Source organism: Phalacrocorax aristotelis, chromosome 8 (genome assembly GCF_949628215.1).
Source record: "Phalacrocorax aristotelis chromosome 8, bGulAri2.1, whole genome shotgun sequence".
NCBI lineage: Eukaryota > Metazoa > Chordata > Aves > Suliformes > Phalacrocoracidae > Phalacrocorax > Phalacrocorax aristotelis.
The window spans coordinates 31,637,720-31,661,142 of NC_134283.1; the positions used below are offsets into that span (position 1 = coordinate 31,637,720).

Sequence of the window (23,423 nt, forward strand, 5' to 3'; positions counted from 1 at the left end):
CAAGGAAAAACTAAGCAGAGTTTTGAGAGATACGATGATCTCAAAAAAGTCAAGGAAAAGCATAACTGAATACAATAAAGAGTGGGTTGAGCAGTATTTGGTTACTAGGTTAATTTCATTACACCTATCTAATAATTTATTCCCCAAGCATTATTTCATCAAATCCTACATGATGCAATAATTCAAAGCAATGCTTGAGTATTTATCTGCTGTTGCTTAATGATTAGTCTTCAATTCACACTGGAGATGTTTACTTACAGAACTAAGAACACTGGATATTTCTCTTTGCATGACAGTGCTGTTGGAGCTATTTCCCAAATCAGCGTGACAAAATATGTTCAAAACTACTGCAATGCTTCATGAGGATTAAGTTATGGAAGCTGATGTATCCATACGGTTGCATTACACAGCTGGTAACAGAACCAGTTTATCTAAACACCTAAATAAGAGACCAGCATGCTTTTAGTCTTGCAGTCAAATCCATAAAGAGGATGAAAACAGTAGCTATTTGAATTCAAGTGTGTTTATAATGGTAAGCTCCTTGGTACAAAAACATTATTGAATATATTAGTTAAAAATAATGCCTCATAATCTATACTAGTTTCAAGTATTATGAACTGGCATTTAATATACGCTTTTCAATACAACAATAACAAGTGATAATAATTGCCAAGGACTTTATTTCCAAATAATATTAATTATGCTGAAAATCAGAATAGATGAGAGCAAACTTCAAGGACCACAAATGGGAGTAAAATTTTTTTTTAATATGAGTTATCTCTCTTCTCTATTCACTAATAGCTCACAGAATGCATAAAGTAAATATTTCTCCAGTAAACTGCAGGAACTATGAAGGTATTTTATTGTGTAAGAAAATGCACAGGATACAAAACCAGACTAAGTGCGGAGAATTGGAACACTACCTCCAATCCACTGGCATCAGAGGATATTTGCTTAAATGTTACAGCTTGATTTTAGAAAAGCCTACTTCGGTTTCATGACTGCTAACAACATTATGCAAAGGCAAGAGTAAACCTAATCTCAGCTTTCTCCTTTCAGACTGACAGAAGATTACTCTTGAAGCCTAAACATTTGAAAAAGTACTAAGACTGAATAAGAGCTTCCTGAAGAAATTCTACAAGGCTCCAGATTTAAGACTAGATTCCCCCCCACTGCCCAGTCTATTTACTAATTACACATACAACACACAGAACAGATACAACTCCCAGGCAAATTCTGTGAATCACCAAAGGGCTTCTATATTTCCCTTCTAAAACTTCCTATTAATCATCATTATGCTAACTGAATGTGTGCTACAGAACTAAGGTCTCCTGATCTACATGCCCTACCTGTCTTTACATGTGGGATTATAGCTCAGGAAACAGTGAAGTGCAAGTCATGGTAGCAAAAGTGAAAAAAAAAAATGGAGAAAAGCAGCTGGTGTCACTTTCACTTCCAAGTTCCCCTTCAGGCATCACTGAGTCACACGCCTGAAAGGAGAACCTTTTTGGGTTTTTTGTTTTAAATATCTCCCACAGATGCTTCTGAAAGTTTTAAAACCTCTTATTCCTGGTTGCAGTTCTACAAAAAGCAGACTTTAAAAAAAAAATAGGACAGCTATCCCTCTTATTCTCCACACAACCCATCAGGAGGGTGCAGGCAGCAGAAAAGCACAAGCCCTGCAACACACGAGGGGCCAAACGCCCTGATGAAATCCCTCCTCAGCAGCTTCTGAAGAGCAACAGGCTGGATACACAAAGTTATTTCTTTCCACACACTGAGATCCTGACAGCTTCAAAGCAATCCCACCAGTTCGAACAATGTGGTTGTCCTTGCAGTGATATACTTTATTACTAGAATTTGTTTGCCATTAGCTGCTACAATTACATAGTTAAAAATGTTCTGGGATTGTTAAATTCTTATAGGCACATGGAGCAAAAAGCCTTCACAAATTAACTGGTACGTCAAATGGGGATTTCATGAAAGCTGACAGATCCGTAGCAGTTCCTGAAAACAAGACAGGTTTGAGAAATTTTTCTAAGTGGCATGTCCTGACATAACAGCTGCATTAGCTGTTGTTCTTAATTATATATGACACCACATCTGTGTGATAACAGGTTTGCAAAAAATCTTGTGTATAAAGCAGTATGTTCATGAACAAACTGTTCTGTATTTTGTCATGTAATCAATATTGTCAATAGAAGTTTGTAATACGATGTATTCTACATCAGTTAGTTTACCACCTGGCCTTAGCCTTCACCTGTTCAGTTTATAGTTAACCACTATGTTAACTAACCTACTGATAGATACTGCAACAGACAGAAAAAACAGTGTTCACAATAAACAGGTTTACTATTATTTCAATGAAATATATGTATTTTTCTCTCTGTAATGTTAACAGAAAGTTCAGTTGGGAAAGAAACAGTTCATTTGCTATAATGTGCTAACTGATAAGAAATTTCCAAAGAGCCGATTTATAAGAACCTCGGTCAGGGCAGTCAAAGTTCTCAGATTCATCATTAAGGAGTCCCTGCAGTTCCCACACCAGCTATTTGCAGAAATGCACATCTTTTTGAAATTCATGCTGGGTCCAGCAGCTAGCCCTCCCCAAGCCTCAAGGTCCATGAAACCAAGATCTACACCTACCATTTAAAAAAAAGTTAACAGCAAACCTGCTCCTATCCTGAAATAGTTCTCAAATTTCTCTTATACAATCAGGCATAGTCACAAATCCAGAAGTCAGGTAGAGAGGAGGAAAAAAAATTAAGCATGAAAGCGTAGGATTGCAGCCCTAGGTCTGCACCAAAGACCAGCCTCATAACAACAAAGCAGCAGTTGTTTCAAGCTCACTGCTCATATCCCTCACCAGGGCTCATTAACAGACCTTGAAAAGATTACTGGGCCATCCCACCAGGCTACATGCAACTACTCCCAACATTGTTATCTTAAAAACAACTATGATCACTTGCTGAAAAATTCTGAGATGCTCTTTGGCCACTGACAAGTTAGGTCTCAGGAGAAAAAAAAAATCAGAATTCCTACTGAAAAGAGTTTTATTTTACTTTACCAGTGAGGGGGTAAATGCTGAGGATCAGGGAAAGAGCAGGAAGAGCTTGTATTAGAACTAGCTTGTAAATATTCCCAAGACACACACCAAGCCTCTGTGACTTGCACTATCATGATAATAAGCATCTACTGTAACTATTATTTGACCATGATGCAGTGCCCATTTCTATAAAATTGTATTATCCATCTATACATTTATCTTGGTTACGGGATTCCCCCCCCTTGAATAGTATTTCAAAATTGGAAACAAAGCATTCAAACAGAAAAACATTCTTGTACTTTTAACACAAGTTTTGAATAAATTTTTAATTCTGAAATGCAAATTTGCTGGAACTCAAGTGGCCATGTTTTGCAGGCAAGAGGAGAGGTTTTAAAACACGTGGTTACTCCCTAAGGCATGACATTCATGTTTTCCAGTGTCTGAACTCAAATGGACTGACCTCAAAGTTTTCATTCACAAAAAACAATTTCTTTTAAGTATTCATTCTGTGCACATTAAAGACTGAAACACTGAATAATGCTATTGTGTTATAAAAGATACTAATATTAAATAATAGTTATGTTCTGCTAAAAATGTTACATTCAGAAACACTTCAGGAATTGCCACACAGTTACTCCACATATTCTAAATTTTCTTTCCGAGGTAAATATCCTGGTAGCTCAAAATTGTTAACTGGTATCAGTCTCCCTTTTTATCGTTTTCAATCCCTCCGAAACCAGTGAGGGAACAGCAGCAATTCCCCCATCTACAAATGACGCAGGCTCAGCTTCAACAGCTTACTATAAGAAAAACAGAGAACTTGAGATTTAGTGGTCTTCTATGCAGAGTAAGCCCCCATCCCTTGTTCTTCACTTTTTAAAAGTTCAGAAGCTAAATTAACAGAGTAACCTAAAGAGCTCCAAGACTCCATGCTAACTATTCTGCATTCAAACATGTGCAATGACTGTAATGTAAGGCTATAACCAGGATCACACTTACTAGAAAATAAAAAGCTTATCCTTTCTAAATTAAATCACACAGATATTACAGGCTAGTCAGTTCGCTGCAATTTAAAAGAAATGGCAAAGCTCATTATGTTAATTTTTTTAATTCAATGAGAAAGCAAAACGTAGCAGGCAACATGCACAACTATGCTACTTATATCACAACTTCAGTAAACAGGCAATAAAACACAAAAGCTCACCACCCCCCCACAAGTGCCTACTGTACAGAAAGCCCTCTTAAGATTCACTCCTACAATGCAGTTAAGTAGAAGATTTCAGAAAAGGATGCACAAAAAACATTTAGCAGACTTAACAATTTGATTAAACAGAGTCCTGAACATTTGTTAAAACTCTCAACAGCATACGCATAACATTTACAACAAGAAAGAAGAAAGGCACCTGGAGACATCTGACACTGGGCATGCTCTGCAGGCATCTCAGTGCGCACATGCTCTCTACCAGGTTGGAGCAGCCTAGCCACAAAGACCTTGGCACAGAACACTGCAGGGTGACAAAAAGGAAGGAAGAGAAGAAGCAGTTAGATGCCACAACAAATCACTCAAGGCAGGCAACTCATTAGTATGTTAACGTGGATACTTATCTATGTTATTTCTACATTAAGCACAAGGTTAGCAGCCAAGGGTAAAATAACAACTGAAGATCCTTTTCAGAAAATAAGCCATCCATCCCTCTGTCCTATCAAGGATAACGAGCTCATTTTCTTCATTTGCAACCGCTTGCCTTTAGTGCCCAGCTGAACATTTCAACTTACTACCAGCAGTATCAGAGCTGTTACAGTTTGGGTCCATCAGTTCAGCAACGCATCCACATGTTGCTACTGACAGAAGTTCTGTTGCAGTGGGGGAAGGTGCTTTACTCAGCAAACCGGCCTGGACATAGTTGCTAGCGAGATTTTTGCCTCTGCAGTCACCCTTGGGGAACAGAAGCACAGGAGCTTTTCATTAGGGTGACAAGTCTTTAGAATACAACCTGGAGGCGCTTCAGTCATTAAGGTTTGGCACCCTGTACTTTCTCAACTTTCTCAAACAATTTGTGCTTATTTATTCCAACAGCAGAGCCGACATTAACTTCTGAGGTTACAGTCTATGTGCTGGGACACTGACAACCAAAAAATGTAAGTACTTTTTAGAGAGGAATGACACCTAGCTAAGTTCAAATTGCAAGACCAAGTTCTGCTTACTCAATATGCATGGTACCCTGATTAAATGGGTTATTGGGGAAAAACATTTGTATCATCAGTTGAGGGTATCCTAAAGCCAAAGTATACCCTATGTTTATTACTCATACCACCACCCAAGCCAAAAAGAACCAAGCTTAACTACCAGACTCAACATTGCTGACACTAGTAGTTAGGAAAAGGTAGGAAATCCTTTTTGCTTCTTTTCTGAAGCTGGAGAAATTTAATGAGACAGACTCCCCAAACCTTTTATAGCTCCATGGTATTATTTCACCATACCTTTTAAGGACATAATAGTACATACACTGTTTTACCATCAGATAAAGTTGGGAAAAGGATTCAGTTCCTCACTATCAATGAGTGCACAAACCCAGCTCTAAAATTTGGCACAGACTTAGTTTTCACTATTTCTCACACAGGCTTCCAATTTAGTTATAACACACACTAAATCTTTAAAACAAAAATCCCACACAGATCAAAGTTTAAAGTGGAATAACCAGAGGTGGAGGCTCAGGGAAAGTGGTTACTGTGCTGGGAAGCAGGGAGCCTAGAGCACCTGAAGAGGTTAAAAAAATCTTTTTTTTTTTATTTCATATCTTATTAATAAAACAAAAGAAAGCCTCTATTTTCGTCTCCATGCTAAGGAGAGAAATTAAACCAAAAACAGAAGAACAACACTAGCATAACCAAAATACACTGGAATTCTCTCTCCACTTATCAAGCAGGAAGGTTGCAGTTCCATATGGATGTCCTATATTACACAGCTGTCATGAGTGGGTGCATAGACCTTACGTACAGAGGTAAAAATAAATTTATGCACTATTGTATTATTCTTCCTGCAATATAAAAATAAATCAGTTTTCTATTATTAAAAGTTTCTTATTACCATTTAGAGAAATGTGATTTTTCACTTAGCTATCAAGTAATTAATCCTGTATATCTACAATTACATTGCAATAATTTACTTTGACGGATCCTCACACAAACACTTCCAATTTAGTTCTCAGATAGTCAACCAGTGATGCTGGGGAAACTACCTTAATTTCAACAAGACACCGAAAAAAAAGATTGTTTTATATTTCTAAAGATAAGATGTACAGTTCAAACCCACTGATCATGATATTAAAGATGCAGGATCTTATATAGACCATTTACAGCTCTGCTTCAAAACAAGCATATATAATTCAAGAAACTTCTTTTCTAATCTATTTCATTATTTAATCCTATTTGGCACAATACCTGAATGGCACAGCTCTGAAACACTAAAATTCAGTGCACCACTGCAGGTGTTTATTAAAGCCCAAATAAATTTTTGCATTTTTAACATGCAAGCCCAGTAAAAGTTTTAGTTCTGCTCAGATCACTTAGCAGAAGTCATTGATCAAGAAACACAACAAATTTCTCCTCTAAGATTTTCAGATAAGATCTACAACACTCTGCATATAATGAATCTACACCTACAGGAATCCACAAATTATAAGCTAAAAATCACTGGTTTAGGTTATTAGACTGTGTTTTCTTTTAGCAACTACTCTAGCTGAATAAGCTGAATATTAAGAACTTAAGAGAAACATGGGTAAATTGGGAAGAATTTTTTAATTTACTTCAAAATACATTAGACACAGAGGCCATTTCCATGCCAAGTTTAAGCACACAAAAACGTTTCTCAGTATTACAAAACCCTGAATAAAAGGATTTATAAAAATCACTGGACACTTAGCTGTAGCAATGACATTGCATAATACTACAAATTAAATATTGCATTCTACTTCACACTAAAACAGTAATGTGCAAATATTTGTGTGTTTCATTGACATGTTATTTCTTGACCCTGCTTGCATAGGAACTGTCATGAGTAAAAACATAATAGTGGACTAAAGATTTAATTTCTGCATAACAAGAACCTGAACTTATGCCTCCACTTTCCACTCACCTTTCATCAGGCTCCCAGGGAGCTGCAGCACTAGTTAATACAGTTTGGGAATGGGGAAATGACACTGGTCATAATATTAAATGTACATACAAACCAGCATCAAGACCAGAACCACACAGGTTAAGATAAGGCCAATCAAAACTCAAATTTTAAGGAACAAACTAATTTGCAGTGCAACTCACATTAAGATAGCTGTGTGTTCATCTGAATGCACTACTTGCAGAGGAGGAGCTAGCAGATGAAAGAGGGGGTTACAGCTTCATGGCAAGGAGTGAATGATGCTGAAAGAATAAAGACAAATAGAGAAACCCTCGTTGGATCTTTTAGATGCCCTGTGTTTGAAAAAATTCATTCATTAGCTTTATTATTAATGCTTTGTTTTAATGCTACACACAAAGAGCTGCCTCGGTGGTCCAGCCTGAGGAATTACATTTCAATATTTAGATTTTGATCTTAAATCTCAGATTTAAGAAGCCTGTGCAAATGCTTGCATTTGTATTCAACACTATAAATTCTCAGTAATATCAGTAAAAAAAAAGAATATGCTTCAACATCTTTACAGGTCAGATGCTAAGAACTTCTTATATTTATGGTAAAGCATGCACAGAGTTCTTCCAATAAGTCAACTTTGTAAGTGATGACATTTAGGGTAGAGGCACCAAAAAAAAGTCTATCAGCCTCTGAACAATCCAAAGTTTTCATTCACTTTGGACTTCTCATTGGTGTACAGTGTTGCTATTTTGTTTAAGCACTGTCCAGAAACCTTCCATTTCCATGCATTTGAAATTAAGAGTTACATTCAAACAGAAATCCTCACACTTTCTTACCCCTTAAAAAAAAAATTCCCCCATTTATCCTATAAAGCCCACTAAATTGCTCAAGAAATGAATACGGACTATAGCCTGTGTTCCTGATGGAACTAGTATACCTTTGATATCCAGTGATGGAAATACTGCAATGTCCTAACTAAAAATGACAGCATATGCATAACCAAGCCTTACTGCTGGAAGTTTTATAAAGTATTAAAATTATGACCTCAGAATTTTTCATCACATGAATTTTATTTATACAAGTTAATTAAGGAATCAAATTTATTTGTATGTTTACAGTTTGGGAAACACTGTTCTTAATGCAAAAATATCCTTGGCTTTGAAAATCAGTTTCTAGACAGAGTCCAAAAAAGATTGGCAAGGGGAGGTATTTCAGAATTTCAAAGAAAAATCCAGTAAGACAAATGAGGGAGCTAATTTACTCCATTTTTTCAAGGAGCGTGACTAATTATATTAATTTACTCCTCCTGCAACAACTTTTTTCTCATGCAGTTTATTGCAAAATGAAATTCATCATAAGAAGCTAACACATCTTTCAAGTTTGCAAATCCTAAGGTCTGGAATGCTTTTTTCAACTTTCTCATGACAACAAACGAGCTCCTCAGTATGGTTAGTTCATATTCTGGATGTCCACAGGGCTACGAACAGAGATTCAGACTGGCAAAAAAGGTACAACCAAAGAATTTCAACCTTCATTCTGAATTCTCTTCAGGTTTTTCGCTACAAGAAACTCACATGCTATACCACACTGCTAATTTACTGTTTAGTTTACTTTAACCTAGGCCTGGACCAACAGAACTGATACATCTTTATTTCCATTAACACTTAATATTGATAAATCCATGGGGTAACTGCTGTTACTTAAAACCCTCTCTATGGATGGGAAGGACAGGCACATCCCCTGGTAGATCAGATTTAATGCTACGAAAAGGGGTACTCTGAAAAGGAAACTTAAACACAGTATGACTGTTCATGAAAGCTGTATGTTCCCAAGTCAAATTTAATATCAAGCTCAGGTCTTAGTTTCTCAAAAACCTTCATTAACCACAATAAAATATAAAAATATATAAAGCTGTAACATTGTTCAAAGGCCTTCAGTATTATTTTACACTTGGCAGGGAATAGTTGCCAACTACTCAAACTCTATCACCTTTTTTGCCAGCTGGGATATCATCCAGATCTTACCTGGTATTTTTACCTTAAGTGATATATTCAAAACAGTGACAAGCAGAACAGTGTTCAACCAACTACGTATCCGTACAAGTCATCTGAATATTTGCAAGAGGTGGAAAAGTAAAAATGTCAAAATATAGTCTTAAGTGTGAATACTTCATTGGAAATAAAGTGTGGGGGCATGCATGTAACAAATACGCGTGTTCCACAAGCGACAGCCTGGCTTGGCATGATAGCACATTCATTACGCTGCACATTTTGGCACAACACTGAATATCTTTGCTGAGGTATTTGAAAACAAAGAAACAATTTACATCAGACCAACAGTAGTACTTTGTGCTCTTCCTATTTTCATTTCAAAACCAAGTTGTCCCTTGAGAGATGCAGTGTATTCACATGCTCCATACAAGTTTGTTGGAATTGGTGCCATCACATCACTACCTTTTCCACATCCAAAATGCAATCTCACATCCAGTCTTGAGTGTCTGATTTGGAAGGCTGTTTGAGTACCATTCATACCATACATTTCCAAAATCCATGGAGTTTTATATATGTATTCAAGCATTCTGCTTTGATTTAAGAACAGCTACATTCTTAGGTCAAGAAAGTTGTCTTAAATGTAATTTACTCTTGCATTTCTGCCCTTCGACAAACTACAAATGCAAAAGTTAATTTCTCAAAAGTAAGTGTCCACAGAGTAGCAAACTCATTTTGACTTGTGAAATGGTTTTGATTATTCTTTTGTTATTATCAGATCATTCTAAAAAAAAAAAGTAACCAGTAGCAAAGTCACACTTCCATTAGAAAAAAAAACTGTTCAGCTACGTGATTGCCATTCAAAATAAAAACCATTCAATGTTACAACCTTCCAAAAGCCGTTCAGGATCTGCACGTAAGCTTCTTGCATTTGGGGAAAAATACTAAGTGAGGAATCAGGAAATTTAAAGCAAGACAAGGGAAAATAATTTATCAGATAAATTCTCCTTATTACCACACCGCTCTTCTAGAAAGGACAATGAATTCACAGAAGGGTGATCGATAACGCAGTCCCACTCTGCTCCTGAAGATCAAAGTATGTGTTTGCTACAACAAAATGAATGCTACAAAAGGAATATGGGTTCAGTGGAGAAAAGATTAAACGCTTTCTTTGAATATAACAACAATCTTACTCCATTATAATTTATTCATCAGAATAAGCCTCATGAGATGCAGTATCTCATTTTCAGGAAGATATAAAAGACTAGGAAGAAAATCCTAGTAAGTTTACTTAAGTCACATTGAATGTTAACTGAAGTCATCTACATTTTCCAAAATACACAGTATTTAAATTAACCCTTGCTTCCTTCATGTACATGCATCCCAATTCCCGCGGTTTCAAAACTCCAGAAGTGTGATATTCCCTTCTGCATTAACATATCCTATGGCCATTTCAGGAGAAAAATGGCTTTCCTATGCTCTTACACAGCAGGAACAGAGGTGTTAGACATCTACAGACAGTAGCATACCTGCTCACAGTAAATCATAACGGGAGGGGAGAGAAGAGAAACAGTGAAAAGAGAGCTAGCACTGCCAATTGCAATAGTAGAAACTTTGAGTGAATAAGTTAAACACTTAAAAATGTGGCTGAAATTTGTCTAAAATGTTAAAAGTTGTCTTAGACTCTTTTCTGTGTTAAGTTTTCAAGGACAAGGCCTAACATAATCTGAAAACAATAACCCCATCTAAAAATCTAGTATACACAAGGCAGCATGCACTTGAACTTGAAGAGTTTAAATGCATATGACATCTAGGCTCAGTACATAATGAAATGCTAGCTTCACAGTCAGGGTTTGTACATCAAATGCTGCAGAGGAGTATTTACATAGCCTTTGATAGCTGACTTACATTTTACTTTTGAAATATAAGATTTAAAACCTGGGCAAGAACTAAGCCTCCAATCTGCATATACTTGCACTCAAGTTCAACTTAGCTTTACTACTGCCTTTGATAGGACTGTCATGTTTCAAAAGGCTAAGCAATATTAAATATCATAACATCAGGGATCTTAATCAGCAGGAGTACACATTTATGCTTCCTCTTTTTCGCCCCCTCAGTGTATTTTAAATTATTTCCTCTTTTCAGTTTTCATCATTAAAGATGCCAAGTTCACTTCTGCCTCCCCATTCTCTCATTTTAGAAGGCGGCACACCCTGAACAGCAAATATTCCACAGGAAGATGTTATTTTGCAGTGTTCACTCCAAGGTGAGTCTGACTGGCATGTGGGACAAACTCAATTTGATATTAGACGAGACTGCAAGAAATGTGTCAGACTAAGGTTAATGAGTATTTCCCTTAGATTTTCCCTCAGATTTTTTTTAAACAACTATACTAAAAAGCATGCCCAAGACTTCTCCACCCTGACCAAATAAAATTCAAGTACTCAATAAATCAAACCAGAAAACAACAGTACCCTGTGCACAATTCATTATGTATCAATCAATTAAATTCAAGTACAATTCTTGCACAAAATATCACACCAGCAAAACAAACACAGAGCTAGAACAATACATGAGATCAACAGCACCTACAAGAGTTTCTTCTACAGTAGATTAAATATTGAGGCCTTAACATTCGCTTTAATAGGTGTCTACAAAAGAGAACACTCAAGCAGCTTAGTGTTATTGCTATTAATATCAAAAAGAAGTGAGGCACACTGCTTCATACTAACTTTAGAAATAAGTTGCCAAGTTCATTAAAGCACTAACTTACAATAAAGCTGGGTATTAGGAGAGGTGCAGGTCACCCATTCACACCAGATACTTAACTCACAACTGTATTTTCCTATCAGCCAGGGACCCAGCTTTCCTTCGTAATGCAAACACCTTCCAAACCTATCTTTAAGATAGCATGTTGTAGCCTTTTGCAGTCATTTCCAAATCTCAGATGAATGTGACTCAAAATACAATCGTACTCCCCTACTCTGAAATAAACCCACTATAACTTTAAAGCTCCTCTTGAAAACCATGCCTTACAACTGGATCAACTATGCTTTGAAAACAGCTAGGAACAGAACATTGAAATCTCATGAAGGATTTAAAAGGCTGACTCCAAGTGCTGCCCACAACAGAATTTTAAATGGCACTTCAGGAGGATAAAGCTACTGGAATTTGTACTACAAACAGCTAGAGGAGTTCTCTAAATTTCTGATGAACTCAGAGAAGGTAGCTAGAAATCGGAGTGGATAGCTATTACTTTCCCAAACTCAACTGAGAAGTTCAACAAAGTCATTGGTAAGGCTGCTTTCCCCTGTCAGAAACAGGATTTTTAAACGTTTTGCTTAGTGCCCCTGTACCTGTAGATACTGCTTTCCAGCTCCACAGAAGGCAAGTACATACTGTATGTTCCTAGGTTCATTTTTCAGATTAGATCTGCGATTTCCTGATAAAGCGCACATGGATTTACTGAATATGCCATTTCTTACTCTAACCTCAGCAGCTAACTTGGTGTGTTCTAATACTTGAGGGACATTAAGCAGTTAAAGCAAGATACTGAATTTGCAGACAAACTCATCTAAGCAGAAGCAGCAAGATATAGTACAGGGTGACTTCTTACCTGAAACTTTGTTTCTGGGCTTCAGATCCACCAATCCAGAATGAAAGGGGATTCGAATGGGTTTTCCTTCTCAGACTTGTCTGTTAAAAGAGAGCAGCCAATCATCTTCAGCTTGGTGTACCTACTTCTTTCTTGAACGAAATCCCAATTACGTACTCCTAATGCTGTTAGAGAGACAAGGCAGCCTAGACACCTTACCAGTCCAGTAATGACTACATTAGTGGGGTCATTGGATTGGTGGATCTAAGAGAAAGAAATGGCTGTACAGACAAGAAACTGCTCTTTCCCCTGCCCTGAATCACCCAATCCACAAGTGTTTTGGGGCTACAGCTCACTTTGCAAAGATGAGGGAAGATGAAGAAGAAACTACAAGGCAAATAACGAAGCCAATGCTAAGGCTTCAACCACCAGCTTACACCTCACACGCCTGCTCTGTGAACTGCCAGAATGGTAACACACAGGTTCTCAAAACAGTCCAATACAGTTCTCCTAATTGGCCGTATACATGCTCTGAAGCATTTTATTGCAATGATTATTTCCCTGTTTCCAGACTCAGAATGATCCAACTTGCCTTACGTATCTGCAGCACAAAGATGGATTCTTCAAGACACTTATCTGAATGACAGCAAAGAATTCAGTGAATTTTCAGTATCACTGTGTCTCTGGAAAACAATCTAAAACTAGAAGAGAGTAAGCCAAGACATGCCACTCCTAAGACAAGAAGTCACCTCTTACTGAGCAAGATGATAAAAGGCCTTCATCCAGTACTTTCAGCAGTACATTTAGAGTGTGACTAATTTAAAGCAGCTTTAACAATAACACTTAAGAGAAGACTGAGTCTGCAGAAAGCCTATACTATATGTCTAACAGAAAGAGTACCCTAGAAGGCCCAGACTGCGCACCTTCCAGTCAGATATTTAAAAAGTTTGAGATATGGCCTACAAAATTTCCCCTAACAGCAGCCAGAAGCAACAGCAATGTCTTCTTGAACATAAAGCTGCAACACCCACAGAAGAGTATGCTACTGCTGTCTCTCACTCTTTCGTCTGCTCTCCAACCCGTCCAGAGCTCTGAACCAAGCATTCTTTAGCCTCCACAACTGTGCCCCACATCTCAAAGCACCAGCAGCTCAGGGAAGGGTGGGAGAAACTGCCACTGTTCACAGCTGTGCCAAGAAGCTTTGTTGATGAGGACAGCCATGTCCCTGACTGCCCAGAGCTACCCAAAGAAAGGAGCACCTTCATCGTGGGGTGATTTTCTGCTTTTCTACCACTAGTAAAGCAATAGTCAACTATATGATGACATTTCAAGGACAAAGCAGCTCTGTGAGCCTGATATTGTGTCCAATCTAGGATTTTTAAGGCTGCCAAGTAAAGTGATAAGATGTCAAGGCATATGACTCAGAATTTTGAGAGTACAACATAGCTCAGTAAGAAGCCAGCTATCAAAATTACATAAATGTACTGATTTGCTAAGTCATAACAGAGCCAGCAGGGTGTTGGAAGGAGAGGCACTTCACCACGAAGGCATTCCTTAAGTCTTTGCAAGTGTTACAGCACAGGTCTGATTTTTGTCTAGAGAAGTACTGGTAGAATGGAGACAGCCTGAATATAAAGTTCCCCTGGCTAGTCCTTTGCTGCCCAAATAAAACAGCCTAAAAGATTCTCTATCAAATACAAGCTGTAATTGTACCTCAAATTTTGCAACAGATTCTGAGTACAGGTTTTCAAAAAGCTGTATGTATTTTTGTCTGAAATCTTTAAATTGGCATGACTGAAAAGGATACAAGGTTTCAGCAAGGTATCATCATGCAAGGCATCCTAATGCCTCAAAAAGCCAAAGAAGGCCAGCTGTCAGAACTTCTTTTGGAACAAAATGTATTCATGAACTCCTCAACAGGATGAAACTCAGAGCACAGCCCCACAACTTGTAACACTGAATATATAGTTGTGTTTTTCCTCCAAGTCAATGAACAAAACAAAATCTTGTAGCATTGCCACAACTAAAGATTGATCTGAAAAGCTTTTTTTACCAGTTTACCAGAAAGCATATCAGTCCCTATTCCTGGCAAGCAGGTACCTACCTACATCTTACACATTTCTGCCTGTATTTTTACAAAAAAATGGGTCCAGGAAGCTGAACTACTCTTTGATCCCCAATAAAAACATTCTTTTCCTGGGGCAGAAGTAGAGGGATGCAAGTCCTGAGGGGACCTGGATTAACAACGCCATAAAGAAACAGCACGCCTTCAAACGCTCCCGTTGTAAATTCAGCCTGCATGATAAGCAAATTAAGTTTCCAGAAAGAGTCAGTGGTTTTTTGTTCTTAAAATACGAAAGGCATTGAGTTATCTTTCATTATCTGGTCTTGGTTGTGCACTACTCATACCAGGAAATGTGTGGAAGTAGTACAGGCAAATGGAGTAGGCTGTCAGATGTCACGCCACTGAGGTCATAAACACACCGATAAACTGGGGAAGGAAGGGATTTTCCAGAAAAAAAGTGGATTTTCTGTGAATAATTAAGTACTATCAATACTACAAAAAATCAAGTCGAGAAATCAGATTATAGAACAACATAAACAGTGGCATTAGTATAAAGAAGACAGTGCCAGAGAAAAAAAACTAGAACATAAGTATTGTTATTAATCAGCATTAGTTTGAACAACTCTAAATATTCTCATTTGCCTTCAATTTATTTTCTCCCTTGCAACAAAAGAATTACTTGTAACAGAGCAGCCCTCTTATAACCATGGTCTCTTATTGTCTCCCACACATCATTCTTCTCGCATTGGCACATTTGCTGCAACATCCATTTCATTTTAAACCCATCAGCAATCTCACTTTGCACGCGGCTGCACAAGCAGTCAAACCAGCACAGGAAGATGAAACTGAAAATGCCAAAGCAACAGTGACCTCAACTCCGCAGCAATAAAATGTAACGCATCAGAAGACATCCATCCAAGTTGATATAACAGGTAGTGAAGGTGTTTTAGAAAACACACGATATGAAAAGGTACACCCATCCTTCAAGAAACGTTCCCAAGTCTCTCTAAGGCTACAATTCATAACAAGGCAGTTTGTCTTGCTGAGATGCTACTGCAATGCTTATGGGTGACCCACATTTTTAGCAACATTCAACAACTCTGCCTAAGGGATACAGTCAGCACAGTCTGAAATGCAGAAATGGCATACACATGCTTTACAACTTTTTAAAGGAGCAACCCAATAACACTTCAGAGAGGACAGCTGGTGCACATACCAGCATGCCCACAGAGATGGGATCTCATTCCACAGCGACACCTGGACACTGGATTTATGAGCACAATTCAGGACCTCCCGGTCCCAAGCCAGCGCTCACAGGCAACTCATCACCCTGAAAACTACCCAGCAGTGCTCGCAGGCACAGGAAGCTGTACACATGTTTCAGGCAGAAAGGGAACTTTTCTGCTGCATCTTACTCTCTCAGCGTTGCTGCAAAGGTTGAAAAATTTAGTAACGTTAGAAAATTTAACTGCATTGTGAGGCGAAAAAGAGTCTCTGAATCTTGGACGAGATTTAAAAAGCCTTTGGTGAAACACCAGCATTTAGTCTCCCCAAGAAACTAACATTTTTCTATTAAGAACTAAAAGCAATTTATTTTCAGAACTTTCCCTACAAATGGAGCACCTGCAGTTTTCCTTTACCTGTATAAGCTGTTGGCTGTGGCCATAATGATCAGGTAATTTTTTTACTTTGTAACCTCTTCCGCATCTTTGTATTCTTCTTCCCGTCACCACCCCATTTCCCCTCTCAGTCTATTGTTCCATCAAACCCTTCCGAAAAGATACAGCTTTCCACACTTCTTTGTCCACTTCCCTCATTTCATCATCACTCTGCTGGCTCTGAATTTGGTTGTCTTGCTCCAATTAATTTTCTTAAGCTCTTTCTTTCCATTTTCTGCACTGCTGCCAAAGTCACAGCAATCTATTCTCTATTTTTGCATCCTGCCTCTTACAGGCACCCTCCAGAATGTGACTGTCACTGATAGCCTGTGCAGCAGCAGCACAGATCTTGCATTCCCCTGCCCCAAAGGATCATCTGTGACTTCCCAACAACCACCTAACCACCACCTTGTTACATACCTGCTCTAGCCATTCCCTCCCCCCCATGCATGAAACCACCCAGCACATCATCAACTGCATGCTTAAACATCTGACATGCAGCTCTCTAATTTAGCTACTGAAGATAGAAAAGAGAGATAACTGCAAAGCAAGTAGATTGTTATCCTACTGAAGAAAGCACAACTAGTTTACACACAGGTTTACAAATGTCTTACTAACTCTCCATCTACTCCCAGCCTTTGATGAAGAACCAGTCACATTTTAGCTAGAACAGTACCTCCTTTGTTTCAGATGCAAAGATCATCATTGCCTATTCCCTCTGTATCTCTACTGCTACAGAAGTAGACTTTTTGAAGGAGTCCTCTAAGAACACATGGGAAAAAAAAAAATCACAAAAATGTAACTGCCTGCTCCGCTTGCAATGACTAAGACAGAGAGGGAAGAAAAAAGCCAGAACGTTATAGCCTGAGATACATACAGCAGCTGTATTTTAGTTTCCAAACAGAATGCTAAGATTTATTTTGCACTGTAAAGCGTTAGTCTGGGGGAACAGCCATCTCCAGTTGCAGTAACCCAAGGAACTTCAGGTACTGCTGGCACAACTTAGAGAAGTTGCTGTTGGCAGGGCATGCCTACGTGAAATACTTTATTCTGAGATTGTTACCTTTTGAATTTGAAGACCTTCAGCTCACAAGAACAATCAAAGTTCTGCCAGGAGAAACTGAAAGACTTTTGGCAAGATATTCAATTATAGTTCTTCATTTATTATTTACAGAGGCACTTAAACACTGGACACTTTTATGAGAGACAGCGAGAGACTTTCTAGACAGTGAAGGTAGTATATCAGGAAGAATATTTTTCCATGTACATAACTAAGATAGAATTGATAATTCAGTGTAAACAAGTGCTTGATGGTTTTATTCCTAGGCATGGTCTTTCCATAACCCTTTCAGTTACTACCACGGAGCAGTGTTATATTGAATTTAAACTGCCAACTCTGCAGCAGGGGGATTTGTGTTTGGAGAACAACACGTGCATCAAGGACACAGTGGAAAGGCAGATGATTATAAAAGCTCAGTAAGTGAGAGAATTTACACACAGTTAGCTTCCTGCTTCAGTAACCATGTTCCATAGGTGTCTGGTGGGTACAACAGACTGGGAGTAATAGATCTGGTTTGGGGGATTTTTTTTTTTTGTTTTTTTTAATACTATCTGCATCTTATGCTGCATGTCGTTCACTCCATAAACGCACAACTTTTTAACCTGTATGAAAAACATACTTGCCACACTTATGTATCCTTTTAGAAACATTTTAATACAAATTGAGAAGCTAATTACCCCCTAACTCTGAAAGTCTGCTGGTAAAACAAAAGTATGGTTCAGCTAAGATTTCTGAGAAAATGAAAGACAAAGCTTTTAGCAGGTATCGAAGACAAATACGTATACAGGTTTGATTCAACTGAACAATACAGATTGTACACAGAACTTAGTCTGCTCGTAAAAAAACACCAACCTATTTCGCAAAGCATTGTTGATGGTCCTTCACCTTACAAAAGAGGAAAGTTTGATTCTTTAAAAGAGCAAAGAGGTTACAGTTATCTAATTTCACAGAGAAAATCAAAACCTGGGGAAGAAAGAGCCCTTTCAATCGTTTTGGCTAGCCCTCCATCTGTTCTGCATTAGTTCCTTACCACTTATTTTCTAATAGTTTGCCCACTCACGCAAAGCATTTAACTGAGACAGCCTAAGTACGAAGGTATATAAACCAAAAACAACGCCGTCAGATCCATTGTTAGCCCAAATCTGGACCTCCCACAGCCAACCCAAGTTAAACTTTGAGGCCTCATGAAATCACCTCTATGCAATGGGTGGGTATCTTGCCCGTAGAGGTAGATACCATCTGCAAATGAAAGCCATGAAATGTCATCACAAAATCAATTGCTCACCGCCATTAAAACAACTAGATACACAATTTACAAACTAGAACAGGACATGTAAAGCCTTAAAGCTGCCCTAAAAGATACAGCGACTTCAGAACACTTGCTAAAACTTTATACAGCAAATGGAAGTTGTCACTCTGAAACCTTAAAATATTTTTCTTAGATTCCAGCTTTAAAAATAGAACAGTATTATTTCCGTGACTGATTTTTCTTTAAATAAATGCAAATGATCTATCCAGTGAAGGCACAGTTGAGGGCTAGGACATCATGTTCTGAAACTTCCATGCAATTAACACATTGACACATTATCTCCTGTTTATCAGCCACTCAGAATTATACTGTATTTGCTCCTCAGAACCTTTGCATAATACATTTGCTCCTGTATTTACTATAGATTCATCCTTGGCATTGGAGGGGAGTGATCGTGTACCCAAAGCACACCAAAACCAATCTCCAGTATCAAAGAGAGGCATAAAACATCCTGCTTTTAGTAAACAATAACATTCTTAAAAAGAAAAGCACCCCACTAAGTCTGACACACTAAGATGATCCCTGGCTTAGGGGTGTTTGCCACCAGCATTAACAGCCGATACAAGAGTTAGCATATAATACTGAAATCACTGACTGAAGACTCTGTCAATACAGCTTCTGCTTTGTGTATTTAAACAAACCTTCCAGAGATTCTTATCTTGCACAACACACAAGAAGGCAAAACCTTCGAGCCATGTCTTCACTTAGGAATGACTTTCAATGATTTTAGTGAAACATTTACACTCAAACATAAGGGTTTCTATGCAAGCTTTCCCTAAGGTTGAAATTAAATTCAGCTACCAACTACATTTTAGAGTACCATTTTGTACTGGAAGCTACAGAATTAATTGCCTGTCGTATTAAAATTTTATATTTATTAATTTATTGTGAAAGAGAAAATTCTTTCTTAAACCTCCTACTACGTAATAAAAATCTTAATAACCCATCGACGTTTGCACTGATTATCACATTTCCCAGGTCTGACTGCAAACAGAGGGTACAACAGTTATCAGCAAAGGCTACATTTGCTCCCACCTGCTAACATATTTGGCCCCAAATAGAAGAGACTTCTGAAACGGGAAAGAATTTACAAAAAGACAAGCAGGAAAGTTGAGCGAGGCAAGCATACCTTCCAGCCTCAAACGCTATTTTAGCACCTCCCATAACCCCAGGCTGAGGAGTATTAGTAACTCTCTGTTCCAGGTAGGAAAAAAAAAAGCCACTAGAACTCACTTTAGACCTCAGAAATTTAGCAGACATCTTTTCTGTAGGAAATACATCCTGAAACGGATACCCGCACAGCTGCCCCCAGCCTTTATCCTCGATGCTGCAGTCCACTAACACGGAAACAGTTCTGATGTCATCCACGCTTCAGTGCAAGATCACCAAATCGATAGGGATCAGGGAAGGAGGCTTGCTAAGAACAGCTTTTAAGCTCCTGGCCTCAGTGATCAGAGACAAATACAGAACGAATTGCAAGGGGTTTTTTGGGTTTTGGTGTGGTTTGTTTTTTTTTTTTTAAATTTCTGCTTCTTGAGAGCAGAAAACACTCAAAGAAAGTTTGTATTTTCCAGATCAGGTAGCTTAGCAAGAACTCTACTGGCTAAAATTCCCATCTAATGTCTCCACTGAGCCCAGCTCACCTTCGAAGTGCCTTAAAAACAAATTTTTGTGTTTTACCACTTAGTTCTGCAGTATTGCATGAAATTTTGTACGTGAAAGCATGTTACACCCATGACAAATAAATGGGAAGATATTTACTGATTATTGTTCTCTCTCAGCTCCTAAATTTTATTCATCCCTAGAGGCAATTAAAACTAGGGGCACCTAATACAGAGACCTAACGGCTACAGAGACCTAAGATTTGCTTGTATTGAAAAAAAAAACCCAAACTCCTTTCTATTGCTTCCATCTAGCCGCCTCTCCACTAACGCGAATTTAGCGGCGTAAGCATTAATTAGAGAGTGTAACGAATACGCCAATTAGGTCTAGTTAGGAAACACCGCGTTTGCCGGACCGCAGCTCCGGCCCGGTGCTGCCGCGGGAGGAGGGGGGCTGCCCCCAGCACCGACCCGAGCGACAGGGCTGCTGGAGGAGCCCCACGTCCTCACGCTGGGACGCAGAACCCCCCGCCTCGGGGAGCCCCGGCCCGCCGGCCTCTCGCAGGGGCCACCGGGGGGGTCCGGCCGGAGAGAAGGGACTGGAGCCGGGGGGAGGCGGCGGGGCCTAAGCCCCGCACCGCCGGGGTGCTGCGGGGCATTTCGGTTTCGGTTTATGCAGCGTGCCCGCACCAGCGCGATTTTCCATGCCTCCCGCACCGGCTCTGCCTTCAGTAGGGGGCAAAGGGGGGGCCGCCGGCGGCGGGGCGGGGGGGAGGCTTTTTTTTTTTTAACGCAACTAGAGGGCTCGCGGCGGCCCGGCCTGCGCGGGGAGGCCCGGCAGCTGGGGGGGGGGGGGGGGGGGGGGGGAGCGGCGGGAGGAGCGGAGCGGGGCGCGGCGTGGGCCGGGGGCGCCGCCGGCGGGGCGGGCCCGGGGCCGAGGGCGGCTTCGCCAGAGTCACCTTCGCGGCGTGGCGGCGGCCCCCGCAGGCCCGGGCGCGGCGGCGGGGCCTGCCGGCGGACGGGGGGTCGGCGGGGAGGGGGCTGGGCGGGAGGCGGGGGTGACTCACCATCAGCTCGATGGTCTTGTCCTCGATGACCGAGTCGGGCTCCATAGCGGCGGGCAGCTCCGCCGCGGCGCCCCGCCCGCCCCCGCCGCCTCCCCGCGCCCGCCAGGCCCCGCCGCCGCCGCTGCCGCTCGTTCGCCCGCCCCCCGCCGCGCACACGCACGCGCCGACGCACGCACGCTGCGTCCTCCCGGACGTCACGGCGCCCGGAAGAAGAGAAACGCCCGCCTCCAGCCGCGCCATCTCTCAGTAACAGACTACAACTGCCGGCGTGCTCCGCGGCGCCGCGCCTCCATTGGCTGCGGGGCGGCTGCGGGGGTGCTCTGCGCGGGGTGTGCTGGGAGCGGCGGAGGTCTCCCGCCACCGGGAGGCCGCGGTGACCGACTGAACGGGGAGGGCCGGCCCCGCGGGGGGGCGGAAGGGGTCGGGGGACGACGGCGTCACCCCCTGGCGCGCCCCCGGGGGCGAGGGCGCTCTCCGCGGCCGCAGAGCCGACTGACGCGAGCCTGTCGGCCCGTTCTTGCGGCGCCTGTTTGCGGAGGAGGGGGCGGCGCAGGGTGCGGTGCGGGACCTCGGGGGGCCGGAGCCTCTGAGAGCCCAGCGCGCGCTCGGCTCCCGCCACACCACCTCAACGTCCGTCACCGCCCTCCCGGTATCCCGACCGGCTCTGCCAAGTCACAGATTTCGATACACAACTTCATCCCGTTCGCAGTGAATCCATGCTATCTCAGCCAGGTTCAATTTCCTGGTGCTGAACCCAGAGTTGGCTTTATTTCATTTTCCTACTTTTGTACGTAGACCGAGGGAGGGCGAAACCTTGGGGCGGCCAGCTCCTAGGAGAACCCCTGAGTCAGCTGCGAAGCATCTCACCGTCCTTCTGACACACCCAGAGAGAAAATCGGTGCTTGTTGTTCTGCCACAGCTGAGGACTGTTTTCTTGATTAAAAACTAGAAACACTTGGGTAAGAAGGAGAAGCTCAACATTTGCACGACCGAGTCAATGTCTCAGTAACATTTATATTAGGATCTACAAAGGGTAATGTTTTCATGAAGAGCAGTACTTTGGTTGGGTTTGTAGCTATTGGCCACAAACTGTTACAGCACCTCTGACTGAGTTTCTTGGTGGCAGAGCTGGGTGTTACCTGCTGACTCCCAAATGACAGCTAAAAAACCCAAGAGAAGCTCAAGTTGGGTACCTTGGGAAATAGGAAACCTCCCTGCCTGAGCTCCAGCACGGCCACCGCATAACGGGAGGAGGCGTCGCTGCCTGGGACAGTGGTCTGAATTGGTCTGTAGGGACCTGAAGTGGGAGAACGGGGCTTCATTTGTTTAACAAACTAAAGCACCAACATTATTTTGGTTTTACCTTTTTTCCCCATAAAACAGTGAATACACAGAAACTTGTTAGCATGATGGTTTTTAGAATTTCCAAACTATCAAGAGGTGATGTTTTTTTCCTAGTGTTTTTCTCCTTAAGTAGCATTAAGAAATGAAAACAGAACCCATGAAAAATGCCAGCTTCTGCAAACCGTGCTTAATTAGGAAAGCATTACGATACACAGAATCACGTGCTGATTCTGCATGCTGCGCTGTTTATTTAATAAAGAATTTTATTTAACAAATCCCATTCTGTCCAGTCAGGTGCCGCAGGACTTGCCTTGCTGGCATCACTTGGTCAGGCAATGAAGTCTCTGCTTTTAAGCGGAGTACCTATTTCTGCTTGCTTTGCTGCTCCAGCTGCTCAGCAGGCCAGCCCCATACCATGTGAAGATCCAACCCACCAGGGCTATACTGAAATGGGGTTATTTACTGAATGCTGACCAACAGCAGGCACAGCAGTTGGAAAATAAACAGATTGTCCTTGCCAGTGGAAACTTTCGGTCTTGTTTGGTGAAGACAGAGAGGGTCAAA

The 23,423-nt window shown here is 40.8% G+C and overlaps 1 protein-coding gene across 6 annotated transcripts in view; it reads right to left on the reverse strand.

Moving 5' to 3' along the window:
• Positions 1–21,646, reverse strand: part of FBXW11 (F-box and WD repeat domain containing 11) — a 76,378-nt gene extending 54,732 nt beyond the window's left edge. The window contains exons 1-4 of one of the 6 annotated variants that reach the window (XM_075102219.1): positions 21,516–21,646; positions 12,777–12,856; positions 7,364–7,462; positions 4,450–4,551 (exon numbers count right to left, since the gene is read on the reverse strand). In XM_075102219.1, the coding sequence (XP_074958320.1) occupies positions 4,450–4,500 (51 nt within the window). In that variant the 5' untranslated portion in view covers positions 4,501–4,551; positions 7,364–7,462; positions 12,777–12,856; positions 21,516–21,646. The remainder of the gene's footprint in view (positions 1–4,449; positions 4,552–7,363; positions 7,463–12,776; positions 12,857–21,515) is intronic. The other 5 variants (XM_075102220.1, XM_075102222.1, XM_075102221.1 and 2 more) reach the window with 5 other exon arrangements.
• Between the last annotated feature and the right edge of the window lie 1,777 nt (positions 21,647–23,423).